This window comes from Chionomys nivalis, chromosome 11 (genome assembly GCF_950005125.1).
Source record: "Chionomys nivalis chromosome 11, mChiNiv1.1, whole genome shotgun sequence".
Taxonomy (NCBI): domain Eukaryota; kingdom Metazoa; phylum Chordata; class Mammalia; order Rodentia; family Cricetidae; genus Chionomys; species Chionomys nivalis.
Window position 1 is genome coordinate 33,085,744 of NC_080096.1, and position 26,740 is coordinate 33,112,483.

Here is a 26,740-nt window from a genome sequence, read left to right on the forward strand (position 1 = left end):
CTCACTGTTAGACCGTGCCAATCCTCCTGTCTCAGCTTTATATTACAGGTCTGACCAACCACTCCCTATTAAACCAAACCAAGCCTTTCATGGCCTACAGAGCAAAGATGGGACTTGCTGCTTGGAAAAATAGAACTGGAAAAAAGCAAACAGGCCAACCAGAGGGGCAGCAATGGTTCAGTGCTGGCTGTGGGTGTTCCCAATGGTCAGGAATTCCCAGCAGAGGAGGGCAGCAGAGGGCTGATCTAGCCCCCACCCATCCACTCAACCACTTGGCAGTTGACACTGGGCTGGAGGTCTGGGTGGCAGGTTACTGCCCTGGCTTAACCTTTCCTGTCAACCTAATCAACACCCTTCTTAGAAGCTTCCACTGAAGCGCCTCAGCTGTCTGGGAGTAAAGTTAGTCTAGCCACTTAGCAGGGGACAGGGCCCCTTCAGCCTACACACAACCTACACAGTGGGACCCTACTGACTCAGGTCCTGCCCAGCTTCCTTCCCTGCTCTCCTCCTGCTTGGAAGATACCTATGGCAAGCAGAGCCTTGGAGGTGGCAGCCCCTACTGTGGCAGGGGTGGTGGGGAGGGAGGCCGTAATGAATGTGGACGGGAGGCGGAATGAGCGATCCATCTTTGCATGGGAGGAGAGCGGGCGGCAGGCGGCCCCCACACACACACTCACACACTCAATCAGGCGCTGTCAGACCTCCGGCCGCCTGGCATTTTGGTGAAGAATCTCTCAGCTAAAAATTGTTGTCAGTCCCATTTCCTCGTTATCAGTGCTAGGGCTGAGGCAGCGCCCGGGGATTAGCAAAAGCGGGGAGCGCTCGAGCCCGCCATCTACAGCCGATAACATTGGGCCTCCCGCCTCACCTCCCCCATTCATCATCTTTAGCACTGACAGCTCAGCCCAGTCCCTGTCCCCAATCCCTCGTGTTCACCGCGCCTCCCACTGTGCTCAGCCTGGCTCTTGACCTCCCGGGAAGCTAGGCCCTCGCAGGAGAGAGCTAGGATTCAAATAGGAGTGGAAAATCTACACCCACCTGTGGCAAAAGGCCTTGCCTGGCTGTAGAGAGGACTTGCCAAGAGCTGGAGTGAGGGCTACTCAAGGAGCCAGTGCCGCAGGCAGGCTGCCTCTGGTGGCTCCAGCCACCTACCTGTGGTGCTGCCCGCAGTGCTGGAGAAGGGAGCCTTGTGTGGAAAGAGCAAGCTCTGAAGGCCTGTCCAGAGGATTCCTCACTTCTCACTAGCCTGAATGGACTACCAGATTCTGAAAAAGGCGGAATAGAAGAGACAGAGGATGACTCCATTTGAGCCTAGGACAGGTGGTGGTGGGGGTGGATGAAGGCTTCATTCCCACCCCAGCAAGACCATGGGCCCCTCCTCTTGGCCATCCCCAGTGGTTTTATGGCCCATTTTATGGCCACTGTAATGACCCAGGTCAAAAGCTTCAGGGAGCTGTATTCTGGGAATTATGCAAACGAGGAGCAGGCCCAGGGCCAGAGTATGGATTTTGTCATTAAACCTGGGCAGGCCATGTCGTTAGTGCAGTAAAATCCACGTCATGACCACAGGTCTCAATATAAAATTATAGGGAACACAGCGGGGGAGGGGAAGCAAGGGGGGGCAGTGTGTGGCCACACTGACACCTGCCACTCTAACCTCTGAGAAGTGAAGGTGAGATAGAGGGCATAGAATACAAGTTGATGCCCCCCCCGTGGGGCTCCTCCTAAAGCTGGGAGCCAAGGAAAGAGTCCGAGGCTCCCAGTAAGGAAACTGAGATCAAGTTGAGAAAAGCACACGTCAGCAAGAGGAGAGAATAAGTGTGTGATAACCTCTAACCCCAGATGCAGAGCAGGACCTGAACTCTAGAAAACCCAAAGACCCGAAGTTGGCATCCTAGCCGCGAAGGGGTAGAGCCCCTGACATTCCTACACCTCATGTGCGCCATCCTCCCTCTAGCCCGCTCTTCTGCCACTCCCCTGTACCTCAGAGTCTCCCTTACTCACCCTTCATGCTTCCCATTGGGTACCCAGGCATCTCCTGTACATCCTCCAGCCCTCTAATAGTGCCCTCCTTGCTCCTGCCTCCGTCCTAGCTCTCACCCACTCTACCTGGCTTTCCCTACTGACTTTACCACTAACTTGTAATCTCTTAGAAATCAAGACTGTGTTTTATCTCTGATTCCAGTTCTCCTTCAAATACTGCTGAAATAGAATAACCATCTTATAAATGTCGAATAAACGAAGCCTTGAGACCAAAAGCCAAGCTCAGAGTCCCCGTCCAATTCTGAGCCTCCGCTTCCCCAACTGTAGAAGATAGTCTGGAGAATTCCTAGGGCCTCACCCACCCCTGAGGTTGCTGGAGAGGCAGAACTGAGACCTGAGCCCTCCTGGATCCGCTTCTACTCAGCACTGTTTTCCAGCACTTCATGCCCCCTAGACACCAGAGGCACAGCTACCAAGGCACACAGTGTGACCGCAAATGGTGGAACTACTTCCCTTCCTTAAAGATCTAGCCACACAGGCTAGAGCCCCTCCTACCCAATCACAAATCACAGCACCCTGGAAGCCTTCACAGCTGATAGCTCAGCCCAGTGAAGGCAATGATATTTCAAGTACATGGCTTTGGTTAAGGCTTCACTTTTTGCACTACGCAGAATACACACACATGCATGTGCACACACACAATGAATTGCTCTGTCCTTAGAGCCAGCAGGTGACTCAATGCAGGCATCCAGGGAGCTGTAATCCTCCTCAGTTTGTGTCAAAGGAGGGTAGCTGCTCATTCTTAGCCTGACCTGGGTGTTCCCTCAGGTAAACTGTTGCTAGATTTAGCAAATAAAAATATAAGACATCCAGGTAAACTTAATTTTGGAAAAATCAATGATATCTAGTATCAATATATCCCTTGCAATATTTGGGACATAATTATACTTTTTTCAAGAACTCATTGTGTATCTAAAACAAAATTTCACTGGGTCTCCGTATTTAATCTGGCAACCCTACTCACCTCTGTTCCGCAGTCGTCACTGACATGGTCTTTATCTGTCTGAAGTGATTGTGACCTTCTCCAGCTACCAAAGGGAAGAGCAAGGCAGAACACAGAGGCTCAAGCTAAGGAAGTCTTTGCATCAGGGGCTGGGGTGTGGTTTACTGGAAGAGCCCTTGCCAAGTATATGCAACGCTCTGGTTCTGTCTCTAGTACTACACACTCATGTCTTCCTACAGTCAAGGCTCCCTTACCAGTCAGAGCTAGTAACATTTCTGAATGAATAGATTTTCTCAATACCATTCCTGTGAGCAGACTGGGGAGCACTGGATGGGAGAAAAGAGGGACTCTCGAATCTAAAGGAGAATGAACGAAGCAACCCATAGGGTCCTTCCTAGAATGGTTTGCTCCATGCCAGACAGGAAATAGAGTTCCAGCTCCCAGTCAGCCCTCCGTGAGCACATGTATTAGAGAAATGTTGGTTGGTTGGATTTGTTTCTGAATTTCTCTGTGTAGCCTTGGCTGTCCTAGAACTCACTCTGTAGACCAGGCTGGCCTCGAACTCACAGAGATCTGCCTGCTTCTGCCTCCTGAGAGCTGGGATTAACAGTATGTGCCACTACCATTAGGATGATTGGTTTTTTGAGACAGAGTTTTTTTCTGTAGCCTAGGCTAGTCTGTAACTCACTTTGTAGTGCAGGTTAGCCTTAACCTCACAATAGTCCCCCTACCTTGACCTCCTCAGGGATTACAGGCATGAGCCATCACACCCAGCTGGAAGGTCATTCTAGAAAGAGAAAACTCAGAATCAGTGAGATTGACAAGAGACCTGTGAGGTTATCCAGCAGAAGAAATGAGGCCTACTGGGACTGGATAGATGGCTCAGCCCCCATGGAAGTACCTCAACCATCTATAAGCCCAGTCACAGAGTATCTGGTGCCCTCTTCTGGCCTCCGAGGGAACTTCACACACATAGTGCAGATATACATCAAGATCAACACTGATCACACAAAATAAAAATGAATAAAATTTCAAAAAATAAGTAGTGAGACCTCAAAGGAGAGAATGTGAATCTCGAGTATAGAAAAAGGGCCAGGGAGATTTCTCATCAGGTAAAAGTTCTTGCCATACAAGCCCGATGACCTGAATTCAGTCCCTGGAACACATGTAAAAGTGCAGTGGCTCACATCTGTAATCCTAGCATTCCTGCAGCAAGATGGGAGAGAGAGACAAGAGGATTACTTGGAGTCTTGGGATATGTGGCACAGTAGAAACAAGAGAGGACCGAGTGCCTGGAGAGATGACTTAGAGGTTAAGAACACTTGTTGATCTTGCAAAGGATCCAGGTTCAAGTCCCAGCACCCACACAACAGCTTACAAATCATCTCTAACTCCAGTTCCAGGGGATCCAATGCTCTCTGACCTTGGTGAGCACTAGACACTCATGTGGTGCACATGCATACACATGCACTTAATCATCTACTAATCTTTAATAAAATAAAAAAGATAAAATTCCTAAAGAAGAAGAAAGACCCTGCCTGAAAAAGTGGAATTCCTAAAGTTGTCCTCCAACCTCCACATGTGTACTCTTGTACACACACCCACGCTCACACACTGACACATAAGTACACACACACACGCTCATACACTCATACATAAATACACACACACTCATACACTCATACTTACATACACACACACCCATGCTCATACACTCATACATAAATACACACACACCCATGCTCATACACTCATACATAAATACACACACACCCATGCTTATACACTCATACATACACACACACATGCTCATACACTCATACATACACACACACACGCTCATATACTCATACATAAATACACATACAAAATACTCTTTATTTTATTTTGAGACAGTTTCTCTGTGTAGGCCTGGGTTTCCTGGAACTCAGTGGAGCAGTCTGACCTTGAACTCAAAAATCCACCTGCCTCGGCCTCCCTAGTGCTGGGAGTAAAGGCGTCTGCCACCACACCCGGCACAAATATTTTTTAAAAAAAAAAAAAACAGAAGTAACAGAATGGACAAGACATGGTCGTTAAATGAACATGGGAGGGGGAGTAGGGCACGGAAGAGAACACACTGTAAGGCGAAGGTGACAGTAATGGGTGACACGGTACAGGAAGGTGTCCTACCAGAGGCAGACACCGCCGGAGAAGGAGCAGGTTCGTAAGCAGTGGTAGAAGACCTTGAGTTTGAGGAGTTGAGGGTAAATTCTTAGGAGACACCCAGGTATTGACGTCCATTAGACATTAGGATAATAGCCGCGCAGAGGGATACCAGGTGGAGAGAGGTAGAAAGAATGCAGTCTACCGGAGGACGCGGCAGTTATAACCAGAGGACAAATAAGCTTGTCCAGCGCACAGAAGGAGGAGGGCAGAAGCTGAAGACGTAACCTTGGGGGGAAGTGGAGAGAAGAGAGAAAATGCATTCCATGCTGGGACGACCCCCACCTTTGCCTGGCATGGATCCTGGGTCAGAAGAAAACAACGGAAGGACTGGGTGCAGTGGTTCACAGCACACCTTTACTCCCATCACTTGGGGGCAGAGGCAGGTGGATCTCTGTGAGTTCGAGTCCAGCCTGGTCTAAGGAGTGAGTTTTGTGACAGCCAAAACTGAGAAACCCTGTCTCGAAAAAAAGAAAACGAAAAACCCAAGGGAATGTTTCCTGACCCCTCCTTTCTCTTTTCTTCCTTCTCTAACCCTGGGAATGTGAAAGCCATGAGAAAAGGAGAGGCAAGGAGCACCCAGCATTCTGGGTGCTGATTAAACACGTGTGAAATGGAGTGATCAAAGTTTGTTTGCACAGAGCATTGATTGTGTCCCAGTAGATTTCCAAGAGGGGCAGCCGGCTGAGAAGACATCACTTATGGCCATGGCCTCTGAAGCTACCAACTTATACCTCTCACCCCTCTTCTAGGCTCAGAATCTCTAGAAGGCAACAGTAGACTTGGGCTGAAGGCCTGGGACTCTGGCTTTCCTTCTAGATACTAGCTCTGTTCTAAGTGTCTGTTCTCCTTCCCTGGCCAGGTAAGAAGAAAGCAGTAGCGTTGTTTGACAGCCAAGCCCCGATCTGCCCCATCTGCCAAGTCCTGTTGAGGCCCAGCGAGCTGCAGGAGCACATGGAGCAGGAACTGGAGCAGCTGGCCCAACTGCCTGCCAGGTAAGCCACCTACGGGGCGCCTGCCTGCTGGGGGGTTCCACTCTGTCAACTGCTAGACCTCACGTGAGCCTCTGGGGAGAAGCCAGGCCCTTGTGGCCCTTCTGTGCTTTCGGCTGTTTTTCTTCTTGCTTTATTGGGGGGTGGGGGGAGTTGAGGAAAGTGCACCTCAGATTCCAGTCTCAGACTGAGGGAAACTAGACAGGGAGCCAGCCACTGACACAAGCCCAGAACTACCCTGCGGGGCCTTGGGGCAGGATCAAAGCAGATCTGGGGTCCGGCAGTTCTATCAGAAGTCCAGCCCTGCCCTGTTATTCAGGGGAGAAGCAGCACCTACTCCACACATCTCAACAACTGTGACAATCTTGGGAAAGTGCTTAAGTGTGTTCCAACCCAAGCCCACTCCTAGCTCTCCTCTGTCCTTGCCTGATGGACTGGGCGAAACCTTCTCAGGACAGACGGGAAAGTAACTAATTACCTTTAATCTGAGCACTATGAAGCAGCGGTTCCACTTTGTTCAAACAATCTTTGGGGTCAGGAATTGAGGCAGGGTCCAGAGGGGTCCAGATGTTGAATGCTCAGCTGGGAGCTGGGACCATCTAGAGGTTCCTCACTCGCATGTCTGGTGATGGACTCTTGCATGTGTTTTCTCTACTTGCCCTGGGCCTCCCCATCACTAGGTAGCCTTGGGGTGCTTTGACTTCTTACATGGCATCTTAGGTCTCCAAAATAAAACGTTCTAGCCAACAAGATGGAACACTGAGGTGGAGGGTGCTGCTAAAGATCAAACCAGAGCCTTTCTCTACCGCTGGGCTATGTCCCAGCCCAAGTCACCTTTTCGGACTGAGCCTTGAGGGTCATTTAAAGTCACTTCCTTGATCTATTGATCAAGGCACTGTGAACCCACTGAGATGCAAGGTGAGGACCCGTACTTCCGTCTGATGGGGGAGTGGCCAGATGAGATTATAAAAGAGCTCCAACATGGGTTGTAGCTAGGCTCCCGTCATCCTCAGAACAGCCTACTCCATTCCTGCCCCTTGCTCATTTCAAGTTGTTAGACCTGAGTGATGCAAGGGGCCCCAAATGCCCTCTGTCCTGGGAAGCTGGGCCTGAACAAGGATTGGGAGAAGTGAGGAAACACAAGTCCTGAGAGGTAACAGCTGCTGCGTGGGAGGAGCCAGCGCTGTGTGAGCAGAGGTTTCCTAAGGCAGGGATTTTGAAGGAAGAGTACTAGTCACCTGCGGCCATTACAAACCACCCCAAGCCTTAATGACTTAAGACGGTTGTCAGGATCGTGAGAAGGCTCAGGGGTGAAGGCTTTTGCCACACAAGCTCTAGGACTTGAGTTTCACTCGTCAGTACCCAGTGAAGGTGGAAGGAGATAACTAACTCCACGAAGTTGCCCTTTGACCTACACACACACACACACACACACACACACACACACGAAAAGAAAAAAATTGTCTCAGCTTCCATGGCTCATCAGCTCCAGAAAAACACAGTTACGTGATCATGAGTAGCTATGGCCACCAACTCTGGTTCTTTCCTGAGGCTAAAGGGAAAATCGTGTAAAGGATTGCAGGATGTTTCCAAGATGGCTCACTTGTGTGGGCTATCGGCAGGAAGCCTCACTCCTCAGCATCTCTTCAAAGCTGCCTTGAGCATCCCTCCAGCTGACTGCCCACAACATATGATGCCCTAAAGTCTACCTACACACTAGCACTCCATGCTAGAACAGTCTATCTCCAGGTCATTGCTGGGTGTGGCAGCTCGTCTCTGGAATTCCAGAGACGAGGCAGGAGTACCTGGAATTTGAGGCCAGCCTGAGCTACAATAGTGAGGATATATATATATATATATATATATATATATATATATATATATATAGAGAGAGAGAGAGAGAGGCAGGTAGGCAGGCAGAAAGGGAAGGAGCAGGAAGGAACAGATGGAGAGAGGAACAAGGGAGGAAGGGAATCACCTAGCCTGGCCCATAAGTCTAGCCTTTAACAACTGAGCCACCCCTCCAGCCCAGCCCAGTTCATACTCAAGGAAGAATTATGCTCTAAAAACTCTCATTCCTAGAGACACAAGTGTCAAAAGAATCTGTGGTCACCCTTTAAAAGGCCCACAGACGCTATACTAGGGTAATAATAATGAACCTCGTGGAACATTCACTACCTGGCAGATGCTTTATTTATTCTTCACTCCAAGGTAGGTGATACAGTCATGCATTACTTAATGATGGGTGTACATCTTTAGACATTTTTTTTGTCATGTGAGCATCATGGAGTGTACTTAGATTACACTGTCACTAGGCAGTGCAACCTCATGGGACCACTTTCAGATGTGTAGACAGCCTGTTGCTAGGTAAGACTCCCATTTTACAGATGAGGAAACTGAGTCACAAACATGTTAAGTGACTTCTCTAAGGTTGCCCACTTAGCAGTAAAAGATAAGATTTGTTCTCAAGCAGTCTTGACACCAATGCCCTGGTCTTCGCCTCCCCTCCTCCATCAGTCACACACCTGGGATTGACCTGCCAGCAGCAGAAAGTGAAGCAACCTGCAGGCTGTCCCAGGAGTTCTGGGTAATATGCTTCCTGTGAAGGGGTCCTCAACCACAGACAGAAAAGAGAGGTACCTGCGGAGCCCATTTGGGCAGTGTGCTTCCTCTGGAAAACAGCTCTTTTTGCCTCCTTAGCGAGTGCCCCCCATGCCGTCCCCCGCTCCCCCCCCCCCCCCGCCAAGCCCTCACCGCCCAGGGCATCTCCCACTCCCTTCTCCTTCTACTCCTGCTCGTGACCCTGCATAAATCCCTCATCATCCACGTTTCTCAGAGCACCCACACCTCGCGACTGTCGGCTCACGTCCTGGCCCATCCCTGCACCCCCTAATGCCCATGCCGCCCTCAGCACGTGCACACCCTGCGCCCCTGGCACGCCCTCCTCCCCACTGGGTGTCTGACAGCCGGACAGCGGGATCTGCACAGCAAGTGAAATTCCCGTCGGATCGATAAAGCCGAAGCGCTGGCGGCGACGGGTCGATGGTTTTATCTGTCTCGGCCCCGCCGCGCCCGGCGCGCTGACAGTCGGACCGGCCGGCAAAGGCGTTCAAGGGCAGCCGCACCCGCCGCCCCCTCCCCACGCTCGCCCCTCCCCGTGGCCGCTGCGCCCACCGGACTGCGGGCTGGACCAGCCCCGCCGCCGCCCTTGTGATTTATCTGGATTTTTAATTGGAAAAAATTTGCGAATTAATTGATTTCAGGAACTTGCCAATTAACATTGTAATTGGGTGCGTGATAAATTCCCAAGGAGCGTGTCAGCTCCCTCCGGGCTGATGGGCAGCGCAGGCGGAGGGTCCCCGGCCTTGCTGCCCTTGTCCCCGCCCCCTGCTGGTTATAGGGTGAGCCAGAGGAGGGGCAAAACAGATTGGGAAAAGATGACAGAAATACTGGGGCTCCTGAGATTCACCCCACCCACCTCCTTCTCCCCAACATCAGCATTCTAAACAGATAGACCCATTTATGGATGGGAAACTGAGTCCCTCAGGAGGCAGAAGTCCAAATGTGGGCCTCCCCATTCACAACCTGTGGCCAAGTCTACCTCCCCAGCTCTCCAGCTCTCTGGCTTCCTCCGGGCCTTATGCCTGTCCCCTTTGGCTCCTCTCTCTTTGTTTCCTCAGCTGGATCCTTCTCTCTTCTCATAACCTGCCCCCTTTCCTCCTATTGCCTTGCCTTGGCCTCCTCTGCCCTCTCTGTTCCTTCCTCAGCCTAGCCCACCTGAGCTTGTGGGGGTGCTGCCGCCAGGCTAACCTCGCAGGTGGTTCTACTTTTGGAACTTCCTAGGTGGACCTCTTCTGCCTTCTGACCTGGACTGCCCAACAGCCTAGAGCAGGTCCTATGCTATTTCTACACACCTGGGGACTCACAAAAGAAGCAAGGGCTTTCCAGTTCCTAAGCCAAGGAGGCTGGTTTTCACCAACACTGGCTTGACACACATGTATACATGCACACATACCTCATTCCCACACAGCTCAGGGCACACATAGACACACACACATGGCTCAGAGTGTGCACATACACACACACACACACACACACACACACACACCCTGAAAGAACCACTCTCCCAGAGAGGAACATTCCCAGGTGCCATGAGCAATCAAGTCCCCACAGGAAGAGCAAAGTTCCCACCTGCTCCACACTAGGCTTTTCCAAATTACACCCATAACCCTCCATCACCTCACCTGATCCTGCCTTTCCCCCTCTAGAACCTTCACAAGGTCCTTAGACACAAGGACTTGGCTACTAAGGACAGAGTCAGGTGAGGGCCTTCCATGCACAAGGATATCCCACGTGTTAATGGGACATCACGTGCCAGTACAGAGAGTGGGCTGTGGGGAAAGACAGGGAGGCAAATCAAGGGTCCAGGGGACAACTGATGAGGCTGCCCTAGGACAATGGCTGGAAGTGGGAGCCACAGAAGAGGGAATTAAGAGGACGGAGCAAGGAGAAGCCAAGGGAGTTAGCTAGGGTCCTTACTAGGAGAAACCATTCTGAGCTGGATGGTTGGGAGTGTGGCAGAGGTGATGTCTGCCGTCAGAGAGAGGAAGCAACAGGTAGGGTTCCAGGTAAGCGGAGGCTGAGATGCTTCTGGGATGGTGTTGGGCTAAGGACTAGATATGTACATACAGAGAGAGGGACAAGGGCATCGATGGGGGCTGAAGATTGCAGGGCGGAAGAAAGGACTGGGTCCGAGACCCTTCTGTGGCCCCTAGACAGGAGTCTCCGCCCATTAAGAAGAAACAGCCTTGGGCATGGAACGTTCCCAGAGCTGAAAGTGAGGCTTGGCTGGTGGGACTTGAGCCCAGAGATTCTACAAGAGCTGGCCTCTGGGCTGGGAAACAGCCTCCTCTGGGAAGTACTTGAAATGGGCTGAAAAAGAATCTAAAGGGAGAGTGGGTAGCTCTGAAGGCGAGGCGGGGTGTAGAGATGGCAGTGCCCCCACCCCTACTTAAGCCTTATTTAAGGCCGGCCTCGGTGTTTGGTTGGGTAATGAACTAGATAAACAATTCCCCAAATAGATTAAAACGAAGTGTAACTTACAAAGGCGGCTGGTGATGATGGTTTATTCCCGGGCAGCGCACCATTTCTTTATTTCAAGGATAATTCAGTGTAAATCACCTTAATTAAAAGTGTCAGCCCAGCCCATGAATATTGTACTTAGGAATGCGTTTCCTGGGTCCCAGTTATAATTTAAAACCCATGGATCACTAGGCAGCGAGTGACTGAGCAAGGAGGGAAATTGTTGGGGGCGGGCTGTGGAAACAGGGAGGGACGGAAGGCAGAGCTGATGGGCTGGGCGGGAGCCAGGCTGCCTCCAGCTCAGGACTTAGACCTCTCTTCTCCAAGTCAAACCATTCCCCAGGCTCTCCGGGAAACCGGGAAAACTTGGAGTTGCAAGGGTTGATAGAAGCGAAGGGGTGGGGTGGGCTACTTCTCGGAGCAAGGGAAGGAATCAGAGGCTGAACTGGCCACATGCAAGCAAAGGGCGGAGCTTTGCTAAGAATAAATGGAAAGATGGGGTTACCAGAACACAGGCTGGACATCCTGACCTCGAATGACCCCATTCTACTTAAAAGTAAAGTCGATGTGCACAGGATCGGCAAGACCCTGCCCAAAGTTGCACAGCAAGCAGAGACAAAAAGAAACTCAGGGTTCTGCACTAGAGCCTAAGTCCCATGTAACTTGAGAGACGCAGCATTAGAACTCAAGTTCCAAGCCCTCCATGGGCTGAATGACCACAGAAGTGTCTCAAAGTGTCTTTTAGTCTGTTAGTCAACTTGGTAAAGTTTTGGTCATTCAGTGAAATTACTATCTATCTATCTATCTATCTATCTATCTATCTATCTATCTGCCTGTCTCTGTCATATACAGTGAATATAATTAATTCTTTATTCCTTCTTTTTCTGATCTCACCTAAGACAGCCACAATAGCCATATCCCAGTCTAGGGTCAAGTACGACAACAGTGTGGGTAGCAGATCGCTCTCTTTGTGGGCAGAATGGTGACGCTCTTAGTTGTTCACTGAGTGGATGAAGAAGTTAAGAAATGACCAAAGGGACCAGAGAGATGGCTCAGCAGTTAAGAGAACTGGCTATTCTCCTAGAGGACTCAAGTTCAATTTCCAGCACCCACATGGCAGCTCATAACTGTCTGACAAGATCTGACACCCTCACACAGACATACATACACACCAGTGCACATAAAATGAAAAGAAAGAAAGAAAAATAAATGGTAAAAGTTGTGAACTAACAAACTAGCTACTCCTCAAGGACAGCTCTGTATGCCCAGTGCCTACATTCTGACCAGGCATAGACCAACAAGGACCGACCTGGAATTGAACAGCACCTTCACTGGCAGTTCTTCGTGTTCTGTGTGGTTCCTGCTGTGTGAACAGACTGGTAGCTCTAATCTGATACTCAGACCTGGACCTTCTCCGCTGTGGAGACTGGGGGCCTCTGCACTGCCGTGTGTGTGTGTGTTCCCCTACGTGTCTATATCTGTGGGTGTGCATGTGCCTAAGTGTGTCAGTAATTTACAGGTGTCTCCATCTCTGCATGTGTCTGTGTGGACCTCTGGACACGAGCAGCTCCTCATCCTGTCTGCATGGCTGCTGTGAATTTGTCTTTATGGCCATGTCTCTGGGAGTGACCCTGTGGCCTTGTGCATCTGTATGCATGTCTGAGTCTCCGGGTGTGACTGCCTGCATCTATGTGCCTGTTGGTAGAATGGAGTCTGTGTATCTGCCTTGAGACCAGGGCTTCTCAACCTCAGCGCTATTGACATTTTGGGTCCGATAATTCTTTGTGAGGGGGCTGTCTGGGATAGTATAGGTTGTTAAACACCATCTACCCACTAGATGCCAGTAGCAATCCCCATTCCACACCCAAGTTTGAACAGTCAGAAATCAATCAAAACTATCTCTAGGGGCTTAGGATATAGCTCAGTGGTAGAGCATTTGCCTAGAATACAATAGGTGCACATGTATGTATCTATGTATGTATGTGTATATGTATATTCAGACATTGCAAGTGTCCCCTGGGTGGGTACACATACCTCATTCCACTGAAAGTCACTTTTAGCCATTTCTGCCTGTGCTTTTGCTTACGCATTATGCATTTCTCTGTTTGGCCTAATGAGTGCCCAAATACATCTGCAGGTCTTCCTTATGAATACACTCACTAAGTCCACACATGTCCCGTGTATTCTGCTTGCAATGTATGTGTGTCCTTTCATGCTTTCTGACTGTCCCCGAGGTTGTACTCTACATATGTGCTTTGCATGGGAGTCTGTGCAGAAAGCCGATGAAAATGGGTTATGTCTGTCTCTGTGCATGTATCAACAACCCCCTGTATGTATGTATTTGTGTGTGTGCATGAGCATCCGTGCATGCATGCACGCCAGCGCATGAGCACAATGTGGCCGTATAGTGGAGGCAGCATGCAGGAAGGGACGGGAACGGGGATATTAATGTTTCTGAAGTGGATCTGATTTGATACGTCTTGTTCCATTGTCAGCATCTGTTTAGCGGGATTTGTAATACTCTGTGGCTCCGGATCACTCATGCTTAGCGTGGGATGTGGCCTTGCATACCAATTTTGTTATTAAACACAGCCCTTGCCTCCCCCACAACCTATCCATCACCTCCCACCCCAGCCCCCGCCTGTTCTGAACTGCCCACCATATTTCAGGACCCAGCTCCCTCCTGCCTGCTGCCCGATGCCGGAGGGCCTGGGGCTGACAAATTGAATCAGGGGGAGATCATTCCTAGCCTAACACAGTTTGCAGCGTGTTGGAGGAAGAATTGACAAGAGTCATGTCAGCCCCATCACCCCAATCCCATAGGAACTAAGAGCAGGCTGAGAGCAGGGAGTGGCAGGAAGGGAGCCTCTAGGGCAGACAGAGTCTTCAAGGTTGATTCTAGGTAAAGCCACTGTCTTCCAACACTCTACCTGGTGCCTGTGTCCCCTCCGGGGGCCATCATGGTTCTTGGCACCTGGTAGAAGCGGAGCTAGGTCCTACGCCACTGGGTTGAGTGGGCTGGGTGGAGCTAGGCTTAGCTGTCTGGACCATACCATGCTTGCAATGCCTTCTCTTGGGATTTTCTTGTTATTCTACCCTTGTTCACGTGACCTGGGCACCAGGTGGAATGGTCACCCTGTTCTCTTCTTTCTTGGCAGCAAGAATTCCCTTCTGAAGGATGCAATGGCTCCAGGCACCCCCAAGGTAGGTGGCCACTTTCCCTCCTGCTCATTCCAACCTAAGCCTTCCAAGGTATAGCTCCTCCTAAGAGAGGCATTCCTCACAGATTCCAAACTGCCCCCAGCATCGAATGCCAAGAGATGATACTCATTGCCCTAGAGGTGGTGATTGTGAGGAATGGAGATCTGGAGAGGAAGAAGTACTCACGGGATACCTGGCCTCATCCCTCTGGGGAAGGCTGCCTGCTTTCTCTCCGGGTCTCACATTATTCCCCTGTGTGTTTCACGGCAACTGAGAGTGGGTGTTGAACCTTGGAGAATGTATTTATTCAGTGGGCGGGAGTGTGGGAAGCTAAGAACAAACGCTAGGCCACGAGAAAGCCCCCAGGGACTCCCGAGGGTCAAGACAAAGTGAGGGTCTTAGGAGGATCACAGGAGAGCATGTCTCCTACTTCCCTAAAGAAAAGCAGTTTCAAAATGTCTGGGTGGTCAGGGGTCCAGTAGGGAAAGAGGCATGAAGCGGTCCATATATTTGAAAGGCCTAAAGTCACCAGTGACCTCTGAGAGGGTAATTTTGGGAAAAGGAGTCAGTGACAAATATCACCTCCATGACTTTGGCCAACCGTCCCTTGGGCCTTGAAAGGAGATGGACTAATCACCCTCATTCAAAACTTGCTAAACCACAGCCAACTGTGAAAGAGGAACAGAGAATCCAGCCCAGCTTGGGACTGGTGCAGGCCCCGGCCAAGGCCTGGAATAGAAAGGGATAGGGCAGCCAGGCAGCTGTGTACTGGAGGAAGCAAGAAGCCACAGAGGCCTTGTTTGGCCCTGAATGCCACGTTTAATGGTGAAAGAACTGAAGTTCTAGTTCAGCTACTACCTGAGTGTGAGTGGCAAGACCGAGACACCAGAAATTGGAAAGGCTTGTGTTCTCAGGACCGGCCCTGGCAGACACACCCTTCATCCATACTTACGTGACCCATGGGTCAGAATGTATACCCAGGAAGTCTTAAGCACAGACACATTCCTGCAACCTGGGACACTGGCGTACTGATCACTAGATACAGAAAAAAGGGACCAGTACTCACCTATTCCCAGGGAAACTCCCCAGAGCTGATCAGTCGCTGGCTTCTTCTAGGCCTTGACCTCAGCTTTAGGGAAGCAGGTCATAGGAGAAAGGGGTAGAAAGCAGAAGGTTGAAGTGAGCTACTGAGAGGACAGGGAGGGAGGGAGAGAAGGAGGGAGGAGAAGAGGGCGAGGGGCCCTTAGACAAGATTGATGGCCTCGTTGCCATTAAGAAAAAAATTAGCCGGTGGCGGCTATCATATTAAAGGGTGAAGAAGCCGTGAATTATTTTCTTAAAGATCTTATCGCTTACAATGATAATTTTACCTTCCAAAAGGCCACTTTTAATGAGGCGAAGAGCCAGGCAAAAAGTCATGATTTAATGCCAGGATTTTTTTTTTCAAAACACATTTTACTGCTTTTTGGTCCATGTTTAAAAAGCGCCAGTGACCTTTTTTTATTCCGCTTGCCCCAGGTGTAATGTTGAGGCCTCTCACGACTTCTAACCTAGAGAGAGCCAGAAACAGATAGAGGAGAGCTTTGTGACTGTGGGGGCCACAGACTCTGTCATGCTCTTCTCTCTCCTCAACATCTTCCTTGGGATTGGAGAAGAATGTTGCCTGACATCTTCTGGGCTGGGGGTGTCACCCACTAGCCCTCCCATCAGGCTGTGGTAGGTGAAGAAGTCCCATCCCAGGCCATCTGCAGCCTTCCTGCTCCTCCAGCTCCTGAGTTATGAATATATCAGGGCCCCCTGGCACATGAGCAGCTGGGACCAGACCCCCTCACTGCTAGGGCCCTTGGCCAAGGATGTGTAGCATGGCCACTGCATGCGGGTCACATCCTAAGGTTCAGTCAGAGATGAAGGATAAATGGCCGCTCCATCTTCCCCAAATTGCTTTCTTTGGGCTGTCACTGGTGATTTGGCACGGGTTTCGAGGTTGTGGAGGGACTTCTGGAGAACTGTGTGCTTCCGACTCGGAACTGTACAAGATGAAGAAGGGAGGGGGCGTGGGTTGTTTTCAGGCCTCTGAGCCCCTCGTTTGCAGCTGAACAGGCCTCGCCAAGAGCTGGCTCTTTGAGCTGAACGTGCCATGTGGTATTTAGACTCGTGGTGCTTGCGCACAATCTAAAGCAGACAGTTTATTAATCTAAACTGCCGGCGTATGTAGAAGAGGCCATCTGGGATTGACGGAGGGGGATTAGTTTTGCTGGGGTTTTTGCTGGGGTCATCGCCACAGCGCAGGGCTAAATGGACCCAGCGTACATCCCTAGCTACATGCTGGAAACTCATACATATTATTTAATTTACTGTCTCTATAGTGGGGCTGCCATCAGCCTGTATTAGGGGCAGGCAAGGTGGCAGGTATGTGGCTTTATGTGGCTTTATCCCCAACCCTTCACGTGGGTCCCAGAGTGTCTGCTCTGGAAGGAAGAACAAAGCTCATCTGAGAGTGGGTAGAGAGTCCCTCCCCTCGAGGTGGAGCTTAGCAGAACAAGGTTCTATCTAGCCAGTGTTGAGGTGCATGCATGTAACCTTGGCACATGAGAGACCGTGTTAGGAGGATCACTGGGAGTTCCAGGCCAGCCCGGGCTAAGAGCGAAACACTGTCACAAACAAAATCAACAAGCAAGGGTCTATATGTAGACCTAACACCCGTTATCCATCCTCTCTCACAACCGGACTTTCATGCTTGACCGCATCACTCCAGGTGTTCACAGTAGTCTGCTGTCCCTTTGCCCTCTCTCTGCCTCACTTCTAAAACTCCCGGAGGACAGGAGCTCCTGGGCACCAACTGTTGGTCTCACTTGGCCTGGGGCCATGTGTCCTTTTCTTCTTCCAGTCCCTCCTGTTGTCTGCTTCCATCAAGAGGGAAGGAGACTCTCCCACGGCGTCACCACACTCTTCTGCCGCTGACGATCTGCACCACTCAGACAGATACCAGGTGAGGACGGTGTGGCAGGAGCCCAGGACAATCTCGCCTGGGTTAGAGACTCCAGCCCATGCATGGTGCTAGCTCCTCCTGACAGGGCCGGAGCTGTGTTTGGTGCTCTTTGTGTCCAGTGCTCTAAGGGGGCTTAGAAAGCACAGGCCTCGGGGAATGGGCCTTATTAAGAGATAATTTTAGAGTGAGATGCCACATTCTTTGGGGCTCTTCTGGTTCTGCATACTTTTGAAGGATTCTATCCATTGGGTAGTGGCTTATGGGATTCTTGTCTTATGGGGGGGGGAGGCTAAAAGTATAGTTCAGAATCATTGGAGATTTCTAACCTCAAAAGCTAGACCCCTGGAGTCAAATGAGTATGTGTTCCTGTCAAACCTCAATATCAAGTCCAGGAAAGAGGCAGGCAGATATTGCCTGTGGGTGTCATAGTCAAACAGGAAGGAAATAAATCCTAAAACATCAGAGCAGGAAAGAAGGGGACCCAAGGGCAGCTGCGAAACTTTTGATAGGCTTTCTCTGAGGCAGAAAGGAAAAAGGCCTTCCTCCAGGGTCCCGCCGGGTCTGGAAGATGGAGCGCTGCTTTGAGAACCCACTCAGACGGCAGAAAACAAGATCCTGCTCCAAGGACCATTTGTTTCCATGGCAGCAGGGCTTTCTAGGGAGTCCCAGTTTGGAAGGGATCTGACATGGAAAGGCAGAGCAGCAGGTGCTGGTAGCCTGGGTGGACAGCCGTGGTCCCTGTAGGCATCCAGGGCATCTCAGCTGGAACTAAAGAAAGGTATTTCCTCAGGAACCCCTTCCTCCGCTGCCATCCATCAGGGTGCCAGACTTTCAGAGTGGAGTGCCAAGTGCAAATGGGAACTGAGGACATGACTCTCAGATAGAGCACTTGGCCTAGAATGGAGCAATCTCAACACCATTCAGGAAAAGAAGACAAAATTTTCTAGGTCTCAGAGTAGGCTAGACCCCAGCCACTGGCCTCTCCTCAGTGTGGGGTTAAAATGCATAGTTCAAGGGGCAAGAGATTTAGCTCAGTGGTTAAGAGCACTGGCTGCTCTTCCAGAGGGTCCTGGGCTCACAACCATCTAGAACCCCAGTCTGAAGGGATTCAACATCCTCTTCCGGCCCCTGTGGGTACCACACCCACATGGTGCACATATATACACACATATGCAGGTAAAACACCAATACACATAAAAAACGAATAGTAAAAATTTTAAAAATTATTTTAAAATAAAATAATAGCCCAAAGTGCCATGGCTGGGGGAAAAAAAAATCTATGTATCCATGGATGTTGTTTTGTTTTTAAATAGTGTGTGTGTGTGTGCGTGCGCACACACACATGCAACACATAAGTAGATTCTATGGAGGCCAGAAGCGTTGAAGTTACAGGTGGTTGTGAGAAGTCTGACATGAGCGCCAGGAACCAAACTTGGGTCCTCTGGAAGCACTCTTAACCCATAAGCCATCATCTCTGCAGCCCCATGAACACTCTTCTGTGAGAGACCCCAGTCAGCCCCGGATACTACACTAATAAGACATCCAGGCTGGAGGTAGAAACGTGACCTGACTCTAGGAACTTTGGGTGTAAGGAGATAAAACTCTGCTTCACAGAGTTCCCTTCCAAGGGATAGGCAGAGAGGCCCACCCTCAGAGATCCATCTTCCTGCTGCTCACTGTAACCTCAACAACAGCAAAGAGGAGAAAAGGACCACCAGGCACCAATTGGCTTGCTGACCACATTCCACTCCTCAAAATGTGTTTCTTTGTTCTCTCAAGCATATGAGGAAAGACTCTTGCCTGAAAGAATGTACCCACACATTCCTATCTGGTATTTATTTGCACCTGACTTAGGGAGGTATGGAAACCTCTAGAGCACATTCAGGTACCCCCAGACTCAGATTCTACCCCGTTCTAGACTCAAAACAGCCATTCCTATTTTGAGATAGGTTCTCACCATGCTGCCCAGTCTGGTCCCAAACTCACAGTGATCCTCCTGTCTCTGCCTCCCAAGTGCTAGTATTACAGCGATGTGCTACTATGGACAAACATTTCAGGATCTTTTTTGGGGGGAGGTGTTGGTACAAAGCCTCATAGTGTAACTCGAGCTGGCTCACACTCAATGCAATCCTTTACCTCAGCCTCTTGAATTGTAGGATTGCCAAGTACCTTCTTAAATGACCAATCAGATTAAGCAATTTATAAGCCAAAGTTCAAGTTCCTTGCTTAGCACCAACGTTCTGTGATTTGGATGCAACGTGTATTCCCACTTACACTCTTGCTGCTCCCTTCCACAATGATTCAGTCTCAATTTACCGAACTAACACTTGTATACGCCGTACCTGGCCTTCCAGCAGCTATGCTGAATTATACCTGAAGAAGATGAAAACTTAAATGCATTAAATGCACATACACACACTTTCACACAAATGTTTATATCAGCTTTTTTCTTAGTCAGAAGGAACCACCTTCAGTAGGTAAATAAATATACAGGGCAGTGTGCGTGCGCACTGCACCACACACACACGTACAATTACATCGTGTATATATAGTACATTTTCAATATCCATTCTTTAAAAATATTTAGATTTCTTTATTTACATTTACATTTATTTATTATTATATTTTTGAGACAAGGTTTCTTTGTCCTGGCTGTGCTGGAACTAGCTCTGTAGACCAGGCTGACTTCAAACTCACAGAGATCTGCCTGCCTTTGCCAGATTTATTTATTTTTATGTATTTGAATGGTTTTGCTTTCATGTATGTATGTGTGCTATGTGAGTGCCTGGTGTCCTCAGAGGTTTGAAGAAAAAGTCAGATCCCCTGGAACTAGACTTACAGATGGTTGTGAGCCACCATACGGGTGGTGGGAACTAAACTTGGATCCTCTGCAGAAACAATTCCTTTTAACTGCCTAGCGATCCTGCCAGCCCCTCATTATCCGTTCTTGTCGATGGACATCTAGGCTGGTTCCATTTCCTACTTACTATAGATAATGCAGCAGTAAACATGGATGAGCATGTCTCTGTGGTAGGACATAGAGTCCTTGTTGACTAGCCATTCCCTTACTCATTCAGCTCATTCAGAGCTGGCCTCAGTACATGGTTCCTGTCCTGTCCACAACTATAGTCTTCCCTCTATCTCTCCCTCCCTCTCTTTCTTTGAGACTTGGGAACAATGGGGATTGAACCCAGGACTTCATGCATGCTAGGCAACCACTCTAGTAACTGAGCTACATTTCCAGCCTACCTCCCCCCTCCCTTCTTTCCTTAACAGATTCTAGGTAGTGTCCCACTAAGACAGCGGTCAAAGTTGCAAGGCTTCTTGAGACCAGAATCTGGAAGTTACACAGCATCCTTTTCATTGCTTTCTATTGGGCAAAGCAAGACCCAAAGCCAGCCCTTAATTAAGGGGGAGGTGATGCCATTCTGGAGAGAACCTGCAAAGACCGGTGACCACATTTAATGTATCACAAGGAATCTGACTCTTTACTGGACTTGGAGTTCCTCCAAAGCAAAGACCTGGCCTGAGCCTTCCTTTCTCCAAATGTTTATCTGATACCACTCCTGAGCAGCCCCTGTCCTTGTCTTCATTATGGCTCAGAGTTTAAACATGGTGAAAAGGGAATAGTAAGTTCCTAAGATAGCACAATGAAAGGAAAATCACCACAAGCCTCACAGAGTGGGTAATGACCAACCTGCATTTCAGAAAAGGAATAGAAGTTCCCCTTGGTGAATGAGGAAGAGAGATATTCTAGATACAGGCAATACTGTGTGCAAAGAACGTAGTGGAATAATGTGGAATGGTATATTGAGGGACCTGGTACAATCCAGTTTGTTGAAAAGGTACGTGCTCCCGGAATTAAAGCTAAATATTCCCTGGATGTGTTTTTGGAAAGGACACGAAACCGGAAACCAGCTGGGGATCTCCTGCTTGTTCTGCCGTCCCAGGCAAATATGCTGGACTTTACACATCACTGAAAGCTGGGCATTCCCAACTACCCAGGAGGCAGAGCAGGACCAATTGCAAGCTGAAGCCAGGTCCGGCTCAAGTTCAGAGTTCAACTTAGCTAGACCCTGTTTGAAACTAAAACACTGAAAAGCGACGGAGGTGTAGCTCAGTACTAGGGTACATCCTTAGCGTGAAAAACGACGGAGGTAAAGCTCAGGAGTAGAGCACACTCTTAGCTTGTTTGGGACCTGATTTTGATTCAGTCCTCAGTATGGGGAAAAATAAAATAAAATCACCAGATTAAGCAGAGGGTATTGGTTTCCGGTTTGGATTCCTATTGTCCCCTGCTGAGTGTCTAACCCACTTCAACCATGATGTCACTTTACCATGGCAACTGTACAAGGTAGAATTCATGGTCTCCAGACTTTTCTAGTAATATAACTTATGAGAAACAAGTTAAAATTTGAAACAGAAATCTGTGTGTCCCTCTATCCCAGATTGTCCCTGTGGTAGTCAAGATTTCCATTACTGTAACTCATTCCTGAAATGAACAGCTTACTTTGGCTCATGGTTTTAGTCTGTGATTGGTTGGTCTTGTTGCTTTGGGTCTGTGAGGGCACAGAAGACTTCGCACTAGGCCCACCTCTTCCAGGTTCTATCACCTCACGAGAGAACTCAGCCAGAGACCAAGCCTTTAACACATGGGCCTTTAGGGAATATTCTAGTTTCAAACAAGAGCAATTCCCCAGCTCTTTATTGGCTCAGGGCTTGTCCCACTGACAGCTCCTTTATGGTAGACCTGTGTTTAGTGACTAGACTAGATACAGATGAGCAGCCTTCCAAGAAAAGAAATATTTAAATAGTGAAAGTACACATGATCAGAGACGGAGAAAACTCAGACAACAAACCCAGTAACAGGGTAGGAAAAAGCAACGGAGCCTTGCCAGAGCCCTGCTGGATAAACAGCAACGAGCCATGGCTATCACAGAGCATGGCGTCATCTGAACCCGGCACACAGTGTTCAAAAGATCTATCGATAGCTCTGCAGAGGCGGTGGTGGGGTGTCGGGACGCAAAGGACGGAACAGATGTGGTACAACAGACCAGAGGAGCAGGCCGTGCAGTGCGAGTCAAGTTGAAGATCTCTGGTAAATCCTTGAGCGATTTAAAGGAAGGGAGAGATGTTAATTTTGCCCAAAAGAAGGATCATGTGTGGAGGATTGGTTGCAGGGAAACTGGAGATCAGGAAATGAGCTGAGAAACACCTGCAATTGAGAGAGCCAATAGAAGCTAAGCATTGTGGAAACCAAGGTAGTCAGGGAAGAAATCCCGAGGGTTGTCCTCCTATAGCTGAGACGTGCTGGCTTCTGGGTTTGCACAAATGACTCTTAGCAGCCCCAGCTCTGGAGTGTCAGCCCACCAATACAAATTTATACAAGCAAAAACGATAGAGATGGATATAATCTTACAGGAGGGGAAGCTTAAGGTTGTAAGAGATAGAGAGGAGGTGCAGATAAGAAAATTTAAATATTTAAAGGTAGATTCCCAAGATCCAGAAGATTCGCAGGACAGTGGGGGCACATACCCCAACGGAAGGCAGAGGCAGGCGGATCTACAGCGTGAGTTCCAGGACAGCCAGGATTGTTAAAGAAACCATGTCTCGAAAAAGAGGGAGAGAGAAAGAGAGCGAGATAGATAAATTTCACCATGAGGGATAAATGGGAGTGGCATCAAGGGCAACCGAGTGAGCACACTTGACAAATGTCCTGAGAACCCAGGAGAAAGACGCCTATTTAGATAGCTGTTGGCCTAATGGGCACGTGATACTTATAGGAGCTCCGGGAATGGCCTGCAGGCGATGAAAAGTGGGGTATCCTACACCGGGCTAGAGGCTGTGATGAAGTGGGCTTTGGCGGCGATAGGCCCCGCAGATGATCGGGAATGCCTATGGCTTCTCCCTGGAAAAGCACTCATTGGAGGTGCTGCCCTGGACCCGCGCGCGCAAACCAGGAGCCTAGGTCGAGCCCAGAAGCCGATAGAGCGTGGCGTGGTGGGATGCAGCAGTGGGCAGCCCAGGCTGGGGCGGAGAGTCCTTAGGGGCTGTGGGAGGGGCCGGAGGGGGCGGCCCCAGCGGGTTGTTACCCCGTAGCCAAGCCGCAATTTCCTGGCCCGGGTCTGCCCGCAACCCCCTCCCGTGAACTTTCACCCCCGGCGCGTTACGGCGGCGGGTCACGTGATCAGGACCAACATGGCCGCTGCCGCTGCTGGGAACTGAGGTGCCACCGCCGCCGGGCAGCCGGGGGGAATCCGCCCGCATCGCCGCCCTCGCCGGCCGGGCTGCCGCGGGGCCCAGAGCACCAGAGGCTGGGGCTGGGGCGGCACCGCGCGGCGGCCGGGGGGTCCCGTTAGAGCAGCCCCGGCGGCTATGCCGAGGGCCCGGAGCGGCCGGCGGAGCAGGGGGCCCGGCGAGAGGGAGGAAGTAGGTTTGTTTACGGGCTGTTTGGGGCGGGGCGGGCCTGGCCTGGATGAGGGTCAGGTATTAGGGTAGGGGCCGGGACTCCAGGCCGAGTCTGACGCTCTGTGCTTTATTTATTTATTTTTTTTGCATCTGCCGGGGATTTTCTCCCAGACCTTCCTGCGAGTGCGAGCCAACCGGCAAACCCGACTGAATGGTGAGTCCGGTCCGGCCCCTCCCTCCGCCCCACCCCCGGCTTCCTCCCTCCTTCACTGCCCGCAGCTCCTGGCTTGCCCGGGTCTCTTCATCATCGGGCCAACTGACTTCTTGGCAGTCACAGCGTCTGAGAGTGCAAACCAAGGCTGCTGCCCTCAGTTTCCCCGTCTGTCTAATGGAGGGTTATGGTACTCAGCTCGTGCCCAAAGCCTTTCTAAAGGCCCGAAAGAACCCTGGGGGACAATAAGTGTCGGAGAATGAGGAACAAGCTACACAATTCCACTCGGGAGCTCAGCTTTGAATTTGCAGACTGCTGGGACCTCACTATACAAGTCGGCAGGGCGCTGCGAATGTTTTTCTTCTAGTTTTTAATCAGTGCCCAGTAGTGTGAATGCAGCCTCTCTGCTGAGACTTGACAATGCCATGAGATCTGGAGTTCCCACGGCAACAGGAACTAACTCGTCCCAGGGCTCTTTGAGTTATCAGTCGGCCCACATTTCACAAAGGTGATCAGCGTGGGCTCGACAGCTCTTAGAGGCCTTTTCTGAAAGCAGGCCGCGTATGCACTACCTGGCGGTCCCTCTTTTGGATTCAAACCTCTGGAGCATTCCTGTTTGCCGAACACAATTGAATAGTCCCGCTTTTTGTGCTGACTGAGGTGTGGTGTAAGTTGGGGTTCGCTGTAAAGGGCTTAGGGTCTCTGGGCCAGCTGGTGAGTCAGACCATGGATGTTTATGATCCCCAGTCCCTACGACTTGATTGCGCCCTCCAGGTTTAGCCCAGTGTGGAAAAGAGAAAAGCACTGACTGGGCTGGCGCCATTCTGTCTCTGAGAGGGAAATACCTGCATGTGTTTTATAAATAGGGAAACTGAGGCTCTGGGAGTTGAAGGCTGCTTGTTTGATAGCATCAGTTGGTGTAGGTGAGCATGATTAAAGCCCGCTGTTCCAGCTTCAAGGACCGAGCTAAACCTCCTGCCACATCGCGGAAAGCTTGTTCAGGACTTCCAGGAGTGGTCAGGGGAAAGCCAGCCGTCCTTGCTTGCTTGCCTGGGAATTTGCAGGTGAACGCAGCAGCCTGTCAGGACAGCTTTCCGGGGCTGGAAGGGACATCCAGCAGTATCGCCCTCACTCCTTTCTTTATTCAGTGGTCAGATCTTTTTGTTTGGAGATGAGAGCCCATCATATAGCCCAGGCTAGCCTGGAATTTACAGGCATTGAGCCGCCATTACCCAGATTCAGTTACTGGATTTACCACATCATTAGTAGTTAGCCTCTTCTTGCCCAGGGAGGTGCCTTCAGGTTTGGCAAGAATGTGAGGGACCTTTGTGGGCACACTGCTCCCCGCTACATTCCCAGTACCTCTAGAGCCTTCACCAGTTCCCTTCCGGTGTCTTGCATGCTTTCTTTATCCCTAGCTCTGTGGTGCGAAGCTTGCCTGAGCCTGAAATTCCAAGGATTGGGTCAAGCAGAGCAGATCTGGATCTATAAGCACAAAGGACCCAGAAGACGGTCACAGCATCTCTGTAGTGGAAACACAGGGAATTGCAGCGATAGCTTAGGCTGACAGACCTAGGTTCTGTAATTCCACATGTAGTTTTTATAGATTTTGGCTCTTTCTGGGGCCGCTGTTCCTGCAGTTTGGGAAACTCACTACCTCAGATCCTCGCCAGGCAAAGAGGCTGGAGCCCTAGCGAACTCATGGGATCAGCCTCCCATATAAGGCTGAGGTGGGAGCCTCTTGGATGCAAGGGGGGCATTCTAGACTGGAGACTCAGGCTTGCCTTTGATACTTGTTGAGTACTTAGGCATGTTCTGTGTTAAGGTTTCTTCATTTGTTAAAATGTGGGAAGACAAGCCAGGTGTGGTGGCACACACCTTTAATCCCACTCAAAGGCAGGTGGATCTCTGTGAGTTGGAGGCCAGCATGATCTACAGAGTGAGTTCCAGGATAGCCAAGGCTACATAGAGAAACCCTGTCTCCAAACAAGTGGGAAGACAATCTTTGCTTCAGATGTAGATGCCAGTGAAGCCTCCTTTTGTGCCACAGTGAGACATACCTAGCTACAGTGGCTCTGAGACCCACATATAGTAGAGACCCTAACCTAGCGCTGAGCTCTGGCCTGTGTTTCCCTCTCTTCACTATTCATGAATTTCCCATCAGGGTCCGCATACCTAAGAGAATTCTTCCTGGCCCTTCCACAGAAAAACTTTCCCTTCATGACAAGTTCCTTAACCCTTCCCCCATCAGTCCAGTCTCAAAGTGGCCATCACTTATCCTGCTGTTGCATTCTGGGAGGGGCGAAAAGGAAAAAGTCTCTTGTTTTGACCTCTTCCTGCCTTGGTGACAAGAGGGCGGCAGAGAAGGATCAGTGAGCTAATTAGAAATGATTGCATCTCTCAGCATTAATTAGCAGTGCTGTGGGCTTGCAGTGTGCGCCTTGAAACTGAGCCCCCTTTGGGACAGCATGGCAGGCAGGTCTCTGCCTCTGGGGCCTGCCAGTCCTCTGTACTGATTAGACATGATGGGACAGATTTGGATAAGAACTATGAAGCCTGCCCTCTTCTGGTACCCTGACCTGGCTGCCCAAGGTTTAACCCAGACCCTCTGTACTTTTACAACTGGGCCTCAGTCTCCTTTCCTGTAAAATGGGATCTGCAGAGAC

At 50.1% G+C, this 26,740-nt stretch overlaps 1 protein-coding gene across 6 annotated transcripts in view; it reads left to right on the top strand.

Annotated features, from left to right (window-relative positions):
- Window positions 1-26,740, top strand: part of Rnf220 (ring finger protein 220) — a 229,727-nt gene that overhangs the window by 187,664 nt on the left and 15,323 nt on the right. For 3 of the 6 annotated variants that reach the window (XM_057784016.1, XM_057784015.1, XM_057784017.1), the window contains exons 3-6: window positions 6,054-6,186; window positions 14,424-14,469; window positions 17,354-17,455; window positions 24,035-24,077. In XM_057784016.1, coding sequence (XP_057639999.1) covers window positions 6,054-6,186; window positions 14,424-14,469; window positions 17,354-17,455; window positions 24,035-24,077 — 324 coding nt within the window. Of the gene's footprint in view, window positions 1-6,053; window positions 6,187-14,423; window positions 14,470-17,353; window positions 17,456-23,550; window positions 23,889-24,034; window positions 24,078-26,740 lie in introns of those variants that run through there. The other 3 variants (XM_057784018.1, XM_057784019.1, XM_057784020.1) reach the window with 3 other exon arrangements.